General features: G+C 40.9%; 1 protein-coding gene and 1 long non-coding RNA gene across 3 annotated transcripts in view; both read left to right on the forward strand.

The window, feature by feature from the left end:
* Positions 1 to 15,837, forward strand: part of LOC309370586 — a 147,457-nt gene that overhangs the window by 119,708 nt on the left and 11,912 nt on the right. The gene's annotated exons all lie outside the window — the stretch shown is intronic.
* Positions 2,002 to 15,510, forward strand: LOC309370565 (uncharacterized protein). 2 transcript variants are annotated; one of them, XM_081912458.1, is made up of 14 exons: positions 2,002 to 2,165; positions 2,572 to 2,713; positions 3,857 to 4,022; positions 4,670 to 4,765; positions 5,613 to 5,755; positions 6,995 to 7,042; positions 8,528 to 8,646; positions 8,822 to 8,963; positions 10,174 to 10,339; positions 11,548 to 11,646; positions 11,944 to 12,054; positions 12,974 to 13,116; positions 13,468 to 13,515; positions 14,164 to 15,510. In XM_081912458.1, the coding sequence occupies exons 2-13, from the start codon at positions 2,573 to 2,575 to the stop codon at positions 13,510 to 13,512; spliced, it is 1,419 nt and encodes a 472-aa protein (XP_081768584.1). In that variant the 5' UTR covers positions 2,002 to 2,165; position 2,572; the 3' UTR covers positions 13,513 to 13,515; positions 14,164 to 15,510. The 2 variants fall into 2 exon arrangements, with proteins under 2 accessions (XP_081768584.1, XP_081768583.1); XM_081912457.1 differs by having other exon boundaries at positions 14,199 to 15,510.

Raw genomic sequence — 15,837 nt, forward strand, 5'->3', positions numbered from 1 at the left:
TAAATAGCCATGTCATTTATTGCTTTCATTGACTTTTGTGTGTTGTGATCCTTCTTGCTTTGTTTATAGCATGTCTGCTCCAGGTACTTCAGATGAAATTTTTCAGTGGTTCAGAGGCTATAAAGTACAGATTTATTTGACGATCAAAGAACATTAGTAGTACTTTGTCTTGTGTATCCACAAGACCTGTGAGTGCATGACTATACACAGTCCAGGGACAAAAATGTGTTGCCTTAAAAACTTTTGTCAGTGTTCTCTTGGAGTGGTGAAGTTGATATTTGAAGACAAGTACCAGTACAATGAATTAAGTACTTAACCCGAGGTACCACTGTAAATGCAAGCAGAATAAACAGGCTACATTGGCTCACTCTCTGGGATGTGAGAAAGTATTATGATACAATTTACCCTAAATTCTGCATCACTGAAAGGTGCTTCCATTCTTCAGCTAATCTCAGTTTTGCCTGGATGTCATTCACACTTTGCCCCAAGGAGGTATTTCCCCTTTAATTTAGACAATGGATTGAGGCCAGGGGACTCGTTGTGGCCCTCTATGCCTTTCAGTCTGGCCCTCTGGACTTTCCCCAGCCACACCCCTTCTCCCTAGGTGACACTGCCACCACACCCTTTTAGTGTTGTACAATGGAAGTCCAAAATCTGGACTCTTGTGTAGGAAAAAATACTTTTAAAAACATTACTGCTCCAAAAAAATCAGTCTTAAGCACTTAAATATTAAAAAGTAACAGAAAGAACAAGCAGTGGTTCAGTTCTTTAAAACATTCTCCCTCTAATCCTCATCCCAGACAGAATTTAAACATAGTTTTTATTGCTAAATTCAAAATGCATCTCTCTCGTTCTCTGCATGCTGGCATCTCACAGCATCTGTGTCTCTCTCTGTGATGTAAGCAGCCCTATTTACATATCTACATAGGAAGGTACTCAGATTTCAGATCTCCTGTTAAATCAGGAGGCTTATAGCTCCAGATGCAGTGACCACCACACCCAGTGGAAAAACACCAGTTCTGTCCCCATACAAAAAAACAACAACCCACAACGGACATTAAACATATAACCAGGGCTTTTTTCAGACAGAACTCGCTGGAATTCTCAGGTGGGGACCATTGCCATTATAAGAGAAGAAGAAAGGCATTGGCTCTCTGTGGAATGCTCTCCCCAGGGAAGTTCACCTGGTACCTTCCTTTCACACCTTTAGGCGTTCCTTTTTAACCAGGCCTTTGTCTGATTGACATCCTATACTGCCAACCTAGCAGTTCAAAAGCACGCACTGCAAGTAGATAAATAGGTACCGCTCCGGTGGGAAGGTAAATGGCATTTCCATGCATTGCGCTGCCTTCGCCAGAAGCGGCTTATTCATGCTGGCCACATGACCCGGAAAAACTGTCTGCGGAAGTGGACAAACGCCGGCTCTCTTGGTCTGTAAAGCGAGATGAGCGCCGTAACCCCAGAGTCGTCCGCGACTGGACTTAAACTGTCAGGGGTCCCTTTACCTTACTCTTTTAAAATGTGGCTCTTTTATGGAGGGTGTTATTGGGTTGTTGTTTTTATTTTGATTATAGATACTGTGGTTTTTATGTTGATCTTTTCTGTGAACTGCCCTGAGATCTCTGGGTGTAGGGTGGTATATAAATTCCAGCCACCCATCAATCAATCAATCAATCAATCAATCAATAAAGGCTCTGCTCAACCATCGCTTTAAGTTCACACCACAGAGATCACCCACAGTCATTCAGAGGCACTGAAGGAACTAGTCAGAAATCCCTGGACTGGATCCCACACAAGTCTTTACCTGCAGGCTGTGGTCATGATCTGTGATGGAGGACGGGAGGGGCCTCTCAAGTCAGAGACTGACAAGAGTAATATTTTTTTAACGTAAGAAATGTCTTATGCACAGTTTTTGACTCACGGGGCAGGGGGAAAACTCATAGCTTCTCATCAAGCGTTCCTACAGTGATGATTTCCTTTCCATGAAACGGGCAGAGTTCCTCACTTCTCCCCGAGCGCAGCTCCGAGCAGGCAGCGCCAGTCCTCGACGGGAAGACGTTGAGTTTCCTTTCGTTTTCTCTCGCTCTTCTGGACGGGGAATTCCTCCTCCTGCTTTCTTCAGCCCCTTCCTCACAGCCCCATCTCCGCTCAGTCAAAGCAGAAAGGTAAGTCAAGGGACAGGTCGGTCTCCCCCACAAGGAAAAGGCGCTCCGGGGGAACCGCCCTTCCCGTCTGCGCTAGACTCCCTCTCGCAAAAGAGCGACAGACTCCGGAGGGACCCCCCTTCTGGCACAGCTGGGGACTCAGATTAAATGCAGAAGAAAACCAGGGTAATTTAACCCGGGTTGGTGTTAGTTGCAAGGGACACCTAAAGCTGCGTCGAAGTGGAAAGAGGAAATCGCAACACAATTAATTCCACAGCCTGATCTAAAGCTAAGGATTCCCTGATAGGGTTTCTCATTTTTGGAAACGGAATCATTCTAGATAAACGCTAGATAATGCTTAATTTTGCTTGTTTAAAAACCACATGATTTCCAAGGTCTTTAAAACATAGTTTGGTGTTGTTTGTAGTATGTCTGCTCCAGGTACTTCAGCTGAAATTTTGGACTGGTTCAGAGCCCATAAAATGGAGATTTCTCTTGCAATTAGAGACCCGTTTCCTTTTCTCTGTGGGCTGCGAGACAAGAATATAATCTCTGATGAAGATTTTCAGGTGACTATTGTATCTAACTGATGCAATTATTTTCTGCTTAAATTCCTACTTTGTTGCTCAATTCATTTTTTAACATACTTTTTAATGCATTGTAAATTTGCTGTTTTTAATTGATTATAATTTAGTAATGATTTATTGCTATCGTTGAGAGTGAATTTCGGTTTAATTATTATTTGTTGATACTTTGGGAGTGTCGTGCTTTATTCTAACTGATTATCACATATTCCTTTATTTCATATAAGATATTTATTTTAAGTCACATTTTTATTATGACTAGTTTGTTTTGCACGGGATTGTTATGTGTGTCCTTGTATATTTTGTTGTTTCTTTATATTGTAAACTGTCTTCTGTATAGCAATATAGAAAGATGGTATACAAATTAAAAGTGAAATGAAATGAAATAGCAGCAGCCTGGATAGCTAAGTTGGTTAGAACATGGTGCTGATAACACCAAGACTGCAGGTTTGATCCCCGCACAGGACAGCTGCATATTCATCCATTGCAGAGGGTTGGACTCAATCATTCTCGGGGTCCTTTCCAATTGCACAATTCTACGATAATAATAATAATAATTTATTATTTATACTCCACCCATCTGGCTTGGTTTCACCAACCACTCCCAAAAACACAATACAGCATTTAACATTAAAAACTTCCCTAAACAGGGCTGCCTTCCGATGTCTTCTAAGAGTTGGGTAGTTGTTTATTTCCTTGACATCTGATGGGAGAGCGTTCCACACGGCGGGCACTGCTATTGAAAAGGCCCTCTGCCTGGTTCCCTGTAATCTCACTTCTTGCAGTGAGGGAACTGCCAGAATGCCCTTGGTGCTGGTTCTACAATTCATCCAGGTTATGGCTTGTTTCTGAAAAAGTGGCCTTGACTCTTTCTCTGCCATTGGTAAAAGGCATAGGATAGGAGATTAGTGTTCAGAGACATGTAAGCTGCCCAAGGTATTTGAACCTGGCAAAGGAGGATACTGTAAAATTACATTGACAATTTCTGCTTCCTTTGATTGTGCTGGGATGATTATCCAAACAATCTGCTGTTAGATCTTGTGGGAAATGGGAAAGTTACTCAGTATTTTCAGTCTAAAAGAAATTTTGAAGACAGAGATTTAAAAACCCTGTATTGTTTCTTTCTAGAATTTGCAAGATTGGGTAACTGCAAATCCAAATGATATTCAAAGAGTGGTGTACCATGTCCTTGAGAGCATTCAGGGCAATCTGTCAGCAATAGAGAAGATCTTCTGCAGCAGTAACCTGGCAGCATATCAAGACTTACGGCCACTATATGAAAGCCTAGAAAATGGTAAATCATCTTGTATTGGGGACTAAACCTACCAGTTGAGCCTTAAAGATATATAGCCGAAAAGAAACAAAAATCATTAGCATCTGAGAAATAGTATAGTCAGTGTTTGAGCCACAAAGCCTTGTTCAAGTCTTTTCCCAGCCATGCATTTACTTTGTTTCAGTCCTCTGCCTGCCACCACAAATGACATACTTGTGCATTAATTTATGTATTGAAAATTATTGATAGGCTGGTATTTATTTTGAAATATAACAATGTGGTTTACAAAATAAAACCAGTTTGCCAGAATAATGATAAAACATAAACCAGCATATTCAAAGTTCAGTAAAGCTGGTCCTAAGGATCATTGCCCAGGAGTGCCTATGCAAATAAGTAAGTTTTCACCAGCCGGTAGAGCAGCTGCATTCCCCTGTAATGTGGGGGCCACAGTAGAGAAGGCCCTTCTCTGGGCCCCATAAGATGCACATTTTCTGGATGCAGCACGACTAGTAGGTCCTCTTTTGAGTTGCCGTAAGACACATCATGATTAGAAAGCTTCCAGAAATGTCAGTGAGCAGGTTGCCTTAAGACTGCTGTCATTTGTTGGCAGCCCAACATATGGGAACTGTAACCTTTGACATCCGTTTCTTCATTTCATCTTGGAAAAGGGACACAAGAGCAAAGTCTGGATTTCCAGGGCACGACACTGCCCGTAACCTGTGGAACAGCACAAGGCGTTTTACATACGGATATATTTGCAACAGGTAATCATTTGGAAGAGTAAATGTATAATTACATCTGTTTAAGTAATATGATACCAATAGCAAAAATTGGTGTTTGCATAAATGTGTGGTGTTGGGAGGAGGAGGCATCAATGTGGGTGGTCTGTGAGTATCTTTTATTTTCTGGGAATACTTCAAATACTGATATCCTATAAAGCTCTTTAATTATATTCCACTGTATCCTGTGAACCTGGGCAAGCCTAAAATAATTCCATCAGTACCACAATGGGATTTTCAGTGCTTTTGAAATCTTTCCCTATTTATTAATGCATGCTTAAATGATTTTATTTAGCTTTAAATGTTTTGTTTTTGTAACAGAACAGTGTCATGTCGATTCTCTTTATTAATGCATTAATCTACATTTATATGTGGCAGTTATCACAACCCATAAATCTGAATGAAAAGTAATTGGCGATTGCTCCCATTTTTTCAAAAAATATAGAAACAATTTATTGTGACCGTGTACAGGAGGAAGGGGGACAGGGAGGAAAGCAGGTGTCAGGGAGTCTAGCTGTGGTGATGGGCTGGTTCATTCTGAGGGGCTCTGAAGTTTGGCATTAGCCATGAACAGCCTGAAGTTTCTTTCCGACTTCCACACCACCATCTCGGCTTCTTTCTCTCTTCAGTGAAGTCTGCTGAATGAGAAAGGTCAGGCATAGGCAACCTCGGCCCACCAGATGTTTTGGGACAACATTTCCAATCATCCCTGACCACTAGTCCTGTTCACTAGGGATCATGGGAGTTGTAGTCCTAAAATATCTGGCAGGCTGAGGTTGCCTATGCCTGATATAGGTGCATAACATTAATGAGACTGTTCTGTTTGTCAAAGGAGTTTCAAGAAAAAGTATTGAGGGTCCCAATGGAAAGTGGCTCACACCATCACAATTTGAGAGTGAAGGAGGACGTAAACACTGGAAATGGTGGAGAAGAAGTATTCTGTGTGGGACGACTTCATTAGACACATTAATAAAGGTATGCAGTTCACTTGTAACAGCTGCAATTTTAATGCCTCATTTTCTTTCCTGCAACTCTAAAGGAATTTCAGATGATACCATTAAGGTTTTACAGATAATTATCCACACATTTTGTTCTCAAAATGAGTATGTTATTTTAAACTGACTTGAGTCCCCGAGGGGGGAAAGTGGTGTGTGTGTGTGTGTGTGTGTGTGTGTGTGTGTGTGTGTGTGTGTAATGACGAAAACAACAACAATGGTGATGATATTCACAATGAATTCTACACTATGTAACTATATAACTGGAGTTACCTTCATAACATCCTCATTCAATAAAGAGGGAGAAGAAAAAAGAGTGAGCAAGAGGAACAGACGGAGCTCGGGTGTTTCATCAGAAACCACAAAGTGTACTTTCCCTGACTATCTGTTATTCCCAACCCCACCCTTGTTGACAGGAGTCAAGCAAGGTTGCTTCCTTGTACCCAACAGTGAGGTCAGAGGAAAATGAAATGTAAAACCTACAGACTGGTGATTTAATTAGAGCTGGGATTTTTATTTATTTCATTATTCATAGGCTACCTTCCATTGTGAATACCAACATATTAAAACATAAAACACTCCAAATATAAAATCATAATACAAGACAACAAGTGTGCAAAATAAGCACTGTGATGCTTTTCAACAGCCGTGCCCATTGAGAAACCTTAGACAGTAACAATGCATTCCCTGCAGAATACATTGTTGTGGGTATTTAAAAGAAGAGCACATGCCTAGAAAGCAGGGGCCAGGAGGTTTTGCCTTTGCCCCACTGCTTTCCCCAGAGAAACCCACTCTTTACCGTTAAACTAGAGCAAACAGCAATCCACAGGAATCCCAATTGCCATTTGTTCCAATTCAACCCCAAGGAGCAGGTTTTCCCTGGGGAAAGCGGTGGGACAAATAAGTGTGGATGAGCCCTTAGTAATACTGAGTCAATTAACATCTGCAGTGGGGTAAGAAACGACTGTCTCTCTTCAGGCTCAAATGAATGTAATTCAGCAGTTTCACATGGTTTTTACATACCATTGTTCAAGCATGGCAACTTTAAGGTTAGCAGCAGAATTTCCCAGCGGAATGAAATATTCTCCTACTAGATTATAAACATATATCCATAGTAAGGTGTGTAATTTCTTATGAGTTCATTCCCTAAATTCAGGTGATGTTTGGGGATTCTGATTATGCCTCACAGTAACCCTAATAAATGTGATGTTTATTTCAGAGGGGACTGCTACCTGAGCCACCACAAAATTACAACAGGACAACGATGGTAAACATTTCCTTAATAATTTTACTTGATTTAAACTGGCATGTGCACATTTTATTTATTCACTTATGTATTTAGATATTTCCGAACCTCCCCTCACCCAAAATGGTTGTACCACAGTTTACACCTAAATAAGGCAATACAAAACATAATATATAACAAAGAAAAACAAAACAACTTGCATCAATACATAACCTAAGTAACTTTGTTTCCTCTTGTGAATGCATATAGCCTTGTCTCGCTCCCCCCCCCCAAGCTTCATGTGTGAGTGAGAGTTGCAGTTCAATAGGCATTGTGGTGGGAGGCTCTTTGTCCAGCTTGCTTGCCCCACAAAATGATGGTGGCACACATGAAGGACAAAATCTAGTGCCAATGATGGCAACGAGGGCTCAATCCCTTAGCCAATGATTTATTACAAAACTCTTATTGAGACATGACACGAGAGTATAATCTTAGTCAAAGGCAAGGATCCTGCTCACAGTTTCTTTGAAATTTCCACTACAAATGCTCACACTGCCAAAGAAGTAAGCTATGCTTTAAATTAAGTACAGTCGTACCCTTGGTTCTCAAATGGAATCTGTTCTGGAAGTCTGTTCGACTTCCAAAAACATTTGAAAACCAATGGGCTACAGGAGCTCCCTGCACTCAATCGGAAGCAGCGGAAACCATGTCGGACGTTTGGCTTCCAAAAAATGTTCTCAAACCGGAACACTCACTTCCAGGTTTGCAGCGTTCAGGAGCCAAAATGTTCGTCACAAGGCTTTCGAGAACCAAGGTACGATTGTAATGGGGTACCTTTCTGGCCATTTTTATCTGGCCTCTCCATGCGGGCCAACTTTGGCAGGCAGATGGGACAAACCACATGATGTCATTATGTCAAAACATTATTGGCAGGTGGGTTGTCTCATCCCACTGCCAAAATCCCTTGACCTTCCACTCGCGGCTGCGGTAACGGCGGGGCGATCCTTTGCACACAGCTGCAGAATAATAAATAAATAAAACAGGGGCAGGACCTGAAAAGTCAGTCATGGCCATTTATTAGTGTTACCAGTGGTAGTCTAATCAATAGTGAGTCATTTTACAAGGGAACCTTATCTAAACACTCTCTCTGCTTATTTTAGGGTCCAATAAATGTTACCTGTGTTAGCTTCCTGCTCTTCAGGTTGTCTCATATGTACGAAACTGAGAAAATAGGAAGATGCTGAGTATATATCATGTAATAAACTGAATATATTTAAAGAATACTACCAGAGGATATTTGTTGCATTAAAAATAACAAAATCTGTTTTCAAAAAAAAAATCTTTTCCACACCATTGTTTATTTAGATAATGATGATGTGTCTGCCGGCTGAATATCCTTTTAAACCACAATTCAGGGCTTTTGCCCTCACAAGGTGGTGTACAAGAAACACCACATATTAAAACTCACCCACCCCCCATGCATTTTGATAAATTTATTTTTTACAGTCACTGTTTTTTCCTCTTCAGTCTGAACATGATGGTGTATGTATTGTAAGTAAGAAAGAAGATTCACGGATATGCTGCAGTTCATTTCCCAGATGCCCTCATGAAGATTGTCATATTCCGAAAATATCTGCTGAGAAAAGGTAGTTTTTCCACCTCAGTTTCTGTATTAAGGTGATCTATGAAATATGCTATACAGTTTCTTTCTGTTTATATGCTATACAGTTCTTTGTGCTCGAAATACTTCTTTAAATAGCCATGTCATTTATTGCTTTCATTGACTTTTTTGTGTTGTGATACCTCTTGCTTTGTTTATAGCATGTCTGCTCCAGGTACTTCAGATGAAATTTTTTGGTGGTTCAGATCCCATAAAGTACAGATTTCTTTGGCAATCAAAGATACTTTTCCTTTTCTCTATCTCCTGCGAGACAAGAAAAGAATCTCCGAAAAAGATTTTAAGGTGATTATTATAGGCATTGAATTAATTTTTTTTAAATCCCACCTGGACATGTGAAGTTCATCTAAACTAAGAGTGTGAAATCTTTGTCCCTACAACCAGAAAGGTTATAGCATGAGAGGCAGTGCAGTATGATGAACAGGGAGTCAGACTTGGATGCAAAGATCTGGATTCCAACTTCACTCAGTCAGGGTTGGACTAGATGATCCTCAGGTCCCTTCCAACTTTATGATTGTATGATGAAGTTCACTGGGTGAACATAGGCCATTTGCACTTTCCCAGCCTAACCTTCCCCACAGGATTCTGAGTAGCCTCCACTCATCACTCCTGAGTTTCTTTAGGAGCAGTTGGTATCAAAATATTCTAGTAACAACAAAAAACATTGCACGGAAGGAGAAACCTTACAAGTTAGTTACAGGTAGGTAGCCGTGTTGGTCTGCCATAGTCGAAACAAAATAATTTCCCCCCCTTCCAGTAGCACCTTAGAGACCAACTAAGTTTGTTATTGGTATGAGCTTTCGTGTGCATGCACACTTCTTCAGATACACTGAAACAGAAGTCACCTTATATATAGTGAGAGGGTGGGGAGGGGTATTACTCAGAAGGGTGGTGGGAATGGGTGATTGGCTGATAGGTGTGGTAAACCTGTTGACGACTGTTAACGACTGCAATTGGTCTTACAGGAAAAAGCAAGGCATGAGATGGCTGAAAATAGCTTTATCATGTATAATGAGATAAGAATCCAATGTCTCTATTCAGACCAGATCTCTCCATGGTTTTAAGTTTGGTAATAAGTTGTAATTCAGCAACTTCTCTTTCCAGTCTATTTCTGAAATTGTTTTGTAATAAGACAGCTGCTTCCTAACTAGTTAGTGGGGGATGTGAGCCACAGGAAAAAACAAAGAAGACTAACCCCATAACAGCAGCAGATTGTGGCTTTTTTCTGAAGAACAAGTGGCCAAATGCCTTGAGGCTTTCTCTGGCATTGATAAAAAGCATAGGAAAGGACATTAGCTGGTCTGAGGGATGCTAAGTGTGCAGGGTATTTGAATCTGGCAAAGGAAGTTAAAACTGCCTTGACAGTTTTTGCTTCCTTTGATTGTGCTGGGATAACCATCCAAATAATTTGCTGTTAGATCTGGTGGGAAATGGAAAAGCTACTTTGCATTTTCGTTCTAAATATGTTTACAAAGTCTTTATTGTTTCTTTCTAGAATTGGTGTGATAAGGTAACTGCAAAACCAAATGATATTTGTAAAGTGGTATGCGATGTCCTTGAGAGCATTCAGACCAATGTGTCAGCAATAGAGGAAATCTTCTGCAAGGAGAACCTGGAAGCATATCAAAATTTACAGCCATTATACAAAAGCCTAGAAAATGGTACGTTATCTTGTTGGCTCTGCTAAACCAATCAAATAAGCCTTAAAGATAGAAAAGTCATCAGCATTTACTGAGAAATGGTAGTCAGACAGTCTTTGGGCCACAAAATCCTGTAGAAGCCATGCATTCACTTTGCCTCAACTCTCTGCCTGTCTCCTGGGATATAATAATAATAATAATAATAATAATAATAATAATAATAATAATAATAATAATAATGTATTTTGTTTACTTTTTCCAATAGATTGCCTTTTATTGTGAAGAATAGCAAGCTGGTTTGCAAAGTAAAATGAGTACACTAAAATAATTAAACATGAACCAGAATATTCAAAACTCAGTAAAGTCAATAGTAAGAATTAGTGTCTAGGAATGTCTGTAGTTTTTACCAGCAGGTGGAACACCTGCACCATAGGTGCCCATTGTGTCTGCAAGGGGAGATAATTCCATAATGTGGAGGCCATAGTGGAGAGGGTCCTTCCAGCCACCAGAAGGTGTATGCTTGCAGGATATACAATGATTAGAAAAGGCCTTCAGCGATGACAGTGAATGGGCAGGCCCATATTAAAGGCAACACACTTTCAGGTCACCTATGTCAACAATAAAACCTCAACTCCGTAGCAAATAGGCAACCAATGTATGTATATTTTTATGAGTTGAATAGAGTGAAACATTATCAATAACTGGGGTGTGGACAGTGTGTGCATGAACTTAACAGTGATTAGTTTACTTTTTGGTTGCTTTTTCTTAATGCTGTTAATATTATTTTATAGGTTATGTGTCACAGAGCAACTAGTGTGTGTGATAAGTAATGTCCCTGGAAAGAGTTTATACTTGAGATGGATAAGTAGCTTTTTACAAGAGTGGATTGAAGTAGATGTCAGTAATAAGAGGCCCTGGGCCAAAGTAGACTTCTGAAGAGCTGCTACCTGGGTCTCTCAGTAGTTCAGAAAATAGCATTTGCGGTAACAGACCTTGCTAGATCAAACATCGTCCTCTATGGGCGTACAATATCCTTTTACTAGTATAGCTGGTGATGCCACCTTAGAAGAACTAAGGACACTGTTTAGATTGTGCAAACCTTACATATGAACTTTACTTGAGCCTCTCAGCTCTTTCATAAGCTACAAATAATTTACAATTCATTTTAGCCATTTAATTTAACATTAAGGTGGCAATGCCCTTGTTTTCCTAACACGTGTCCTCTTCAGTTCTCCAGCATGCTCAGAATAGTTCTGCCACAGTACCTGGGAGCAGCAAAGAATTCCAGGGAGAAATGAAGAAACCTGCGTCCCCTGGGGAGCAACAGAGTGAGTTCAACAAAAGTCTGTGAATGAGGGACAGAGCATCCTGTTTCACTACTGCATTCTTGATTATTTGTGTTAATAAAGCTATCAGGACAGTCACATGTAATCTTGCTTTCAGTGAGTTTGTGCCTGCAAAGGTTTGGGGCAGTCACAGTGTTTTGTTTCCACTCTGACATGAATGCACACTTCGTACCACATCCTCTTAGCAGGATCAATAATCTGGTAAGACCACTGTCATTCTCTGGAAGGCCAAAACATGGGTGTTGTAACAGCTGACATACATTTCTTGATTTCATCTAGGAAAAGGCATGCAGAATAATGAAATACAAGATTTGAGTGTTGAGGTCCGAACACTGAAAGTACGCTGTGGAAGAAGTAGAGGTGTTTTCTATAAGAATAGATTCACAGCAGGTAACCATTGTGTTGGAATAATATAATTATACAAGGGATTGCATCTGCTGAAGGAATGTGATACCAACAGCAGATGAAAATATTTTGGTTGTGCAATAGCACAAGGCCTGGCCATTATGCCCAGAATGCCTGTCTTTGAGAAGAAGGAGCCTCTTGGCCTTTTCTCCGTGTCCAAGTGCAAAGGAGATGTTGGAGAAGCCCTGCTTAAGCCCTATGCTGAAATTCCTTTCCAGCATTCATTCTAGGGCTGTGCCCCTCTGATCTGCCCCATAGTTCTCATTTGGGAGGAGGGTGTCAGGTTGACCCACCTTGGATCAACATTGGAACCACCACCCCACCTAGCATTTAAGCTGCTTACAGAGACTCCAATCCTGCCTGGTCTATGCTATTGCTTTGCAAGCAGTTTCTCTGCCAGGAAGCCTCCAGCAAAAGAGTTCTCTGCAGCACACAGGATAGGTGCTTCCACTGAATAACTGCTCAACAGAGGTGCTAATCCTGCTCCTTTGCAAGTGGCTTCACTCAGGAAGCAGGCTCCTTCCTAATCCCAGAAGTCAGGGTAAGTCAGGGTCTTTCATTGTGATTTTCCTGCATGATGTCCACCTTTCCCTTCGGCCTAATGCCCCACCCCTTGACAACCACCGATTGCTCTAGGCCATCCAACCTGACCTCTAGTGATCTGTGTTTGTTGGTATCTGATTCGTCTGATGCCAGAGTCCCTCCTAATATGCCAATTTTGGCCCGCGACTTGGTCAACTCTGGTGCACAGCCCTAGTTCATGACACAATCTTTGTTCATATCTTTTTTCCTAAGTAGATATTAGAAAAGAATCTCCTGTTGGCAGGACTTCTTTCTCTCTTCAGTGAAATTTGCCAGATGGGATAAGTGAGACACATTGATGTGAATTATCTGTTTGTCATAGGAGTTTCAAGGAAATGCATCAAGGGTTCCGATGGAAGATGGTTCACACCATTAGAATTTAAGGCTAAAGGAGGATATAAAAGTTCAAAAGGCTGGAGAAGATGTATCCGCTATGGCGGGATTTCCTTAGAAGCATTAATCAAGGTATGCAGTTCACATATAAAAATCTGTTTAAAAATCAGTTTTTACTTGTAATGCCAAAGAATTTCAGGTGATAACATCAAGGCTTTCCAGTTATCCACACATTGTATTTTTATGGCTGGTATAATATCCTGCATCACGTGTGAATAATTTTCATGCACCGTTGTTGCATGAAAAAAACATTATTCAAGTATGGCCACCTTAAGACCAGTAGCAAAGTGTCCTGGCAGAATGACATGTCCTCCTACTGACTTTTAAACAATGATTTATAGTAAGGTGCTACTTATGGATCTAATTTATTTTGAGTTCATTTTGAGTGCCTCAGAGTAAACCCAATACATGTGATTGTTTCAGTGGGGAGAAATACTGAAGCCACAACCGGAATCCTCAAGAATGTAGAAGGTAAATAATTACTAAACATTCTTACCAGATGGTTGTGTTTTCCACATATATAGCACACACATTATTCCTTAAGATATTTCTGTGCCTCCCTGTTGCACAACAGTGGGTTAGGCGGTCAGGTTTGCCGCCCAAGGCAAATGGCTTGACCTGACCTCATGGATGGGCTTCACACATGCAACATATGAGGGGAGGAAATCCAAAACAGGCAACAGAGAGATCTTCTTTACTCAGAAGCTGAAATGCCAACCATGGCCATTACTAGTGCTACCAATGGTGGTCTATCAGTGGTGAGAGCATTTACAAGGGCACACTTGATTACCCACCCTCACCTTAGGGCCCAAGAAACGTTGCATGCATTAGCTTCCTGCACCTCTCGTTTCCACATAAATATTGAATTGAGAAAAGAGAAAAGATCACCTTTAAAGGAAACTACTAGAGGTTATCAGTTGAAGCAAAAATAAAAAAGTCTGTTTCAAATTATTTTTTCTTCCTCACATGTAAATGTTTTGATGATGTTGATATACCTGCCAACTGACTATTCTTTATTAAAGTATTTTTAAACCTCCTTTCGGGGAATATTGACAAGAAATACCACATATTACAACCTCTGTCTCTCTCTTATGCTTTCAATATTTTTATTTTTCACAGTGACAGGTGTTGTATTTTTTTCTTCTCCATTTCAGCCAGATGACCTGTGTGCTGTGTGCTGTGAGGAGAGAGGTCACTGATACACTGCAATTCATGTCCCAGATCTTTTCAGGAAGATTGTTGAGAAAAAGTAGTTCACTTCATGTCACATTAGCAGACATCTTTATAATGCAAAGTTGGTTGTTGATAGGCGATGGTAAAATAGAACTAAATCAAGCAATGATCTCCATTTTTTCAAAGTGAATGTTCTAATATCTTCTCCCTTTAGGTTTTGGTAATTTCAGTAGATGGAAAAGTAGTGGAAGATAAATGTGTTAAGAAATTTTGGGAAGTGTTTTCTGTTCTGTAAGCAATTACTTACGTTCCGTCTTCACACTTGTGAGCCATCCATCCCAAAAGGTGCTAACTTGCTTGCTGTTTTTAAAACCTCTTAACTTTACCCTATGCTTTCATTTTAAAGTTAATGCCTATTACCCAGATAGACTGAAAACTTAGCAGTAACCTTGATACCAAGCCAAAATGTCCTTAGCAACTCTGTTTAGTGACAGCATAATTGAAAGGATGTGTATATGTGTATGCATTTGGAGGGGTTTTTTGTTTGTTTCCACGGGCTAAGAACGAAAAATTGAGCTTGGGGCTGGTAAATGAGAGGTGTGAAGAATCAAGCTGGAACTCTGAGGCAAGCAAATCTGGACTTTGCTGCTTGCACTGGTCTCATGAAACGAGGAGAGGACAACATTAGGACAACCCTGGATTTGGCCAATGGATTTTGCTGCTTTTGCAACATTATGGCATTCTGGATCCTTTTCGAGAGGATTTTGCTTCCCATCTTTGTCTATGTAAAACTTCTGTCTCAGTGCCATTTGGGAGAAGGCAACCCAGCAAACCTCTATAGACAGGACCAGGTCTAGACACCTGAGGCAAACCACCAAATGGTACCCCCCACCCCCCGGCCAGGGAAGAAGGGGTGAGTGAAGATGTACACCAGGAACAAGTGGGGAATAAATATTGACATTGGGATCTGCTACGCCTGTGGATCCTACCGCCTGAGGCAGTCATCTCACCTGACCTCGTGGCCTTGTCCATAGCGGCAAATGTGTCTGCAACACCTTCTCATGCCTCAGTCTTTTTCTATTTTTCCTTGTTGCAAGGATCACTGGCTGGGATCCTTTGTATGTATAAGTATCACGCCATCCTTGGTATGTGTATGGATTAGGGGTAGTCGGCTTAGATGGGATGATTCCTTCACTCCAATTTTTATTTACCCTTTTCCACAGTAAATCTCCACAACAGAAAGGATGCCCAGTCTGTAAATGTTTGATCAGGAAATAAAGCTTTTCAACTTTAGTCTGGCTTTTTGTCTATATACTTCCTTGCAAAGAGAGATCCTGGATTGTGTGTCTGAGGCCTGGTCACCTTGGCACACATAGCAATGCTGTTGTTTTAATGTTCACAGTCCAGTTCTGACCCCCAAACTGGGTCATAACAATATGAGCCCAAGGCAGGCTCTTATGCACCACCTTCTGCAGCTTAATCTACACTTATGTCTTCAACCCACAGGTTGAAGGACCCATATCTGGGTTGTGAGGCCACATCAGGTGGGTCACGACAAAGCTCACCACACCACCATGCAAACCTGCAGCCTTCTCTTCTCTTTCCTATGTGAGGGTTTCC

The sequence above is a fragment of the Podarcis melisellensis genome, assembly GCF_964234715.1.
Source record: "Podarcis melisellensis genome assembly, chromosome: 5".
Lineage (NCBI taxonomy): Eukaryota > Metazoa > Chordata > Lepidosauria > Squamata > Lacertidae > Podarcis > Podarcis melisellensis.

Excerpts from the sequence above, each read along its gene's own strand:
- LOC309370565 (XM_081912458.1), top strand. The coding sequence starts at position 2,573 with ATGTCTGCTCCAGGTACTTCAGCTGAAATTTTGGACTGGTTCAGAGCC. Across the intron at positions 2,714-3,856 it reads TCTCTGATGAAGATTTTCAG|AATTTGCAAGATTGGGTAAC; the intron begins GTGACTATTGTA and ends GTTTCTTTCTAG. Across the intron at positions 5,756-6,994 it reads CATTAGACACATTAATAAAG|AGGGGACTGCTACCTGAGCC; the intron begins GTATGCAGTTCA and ends TGTTTATTTCAG.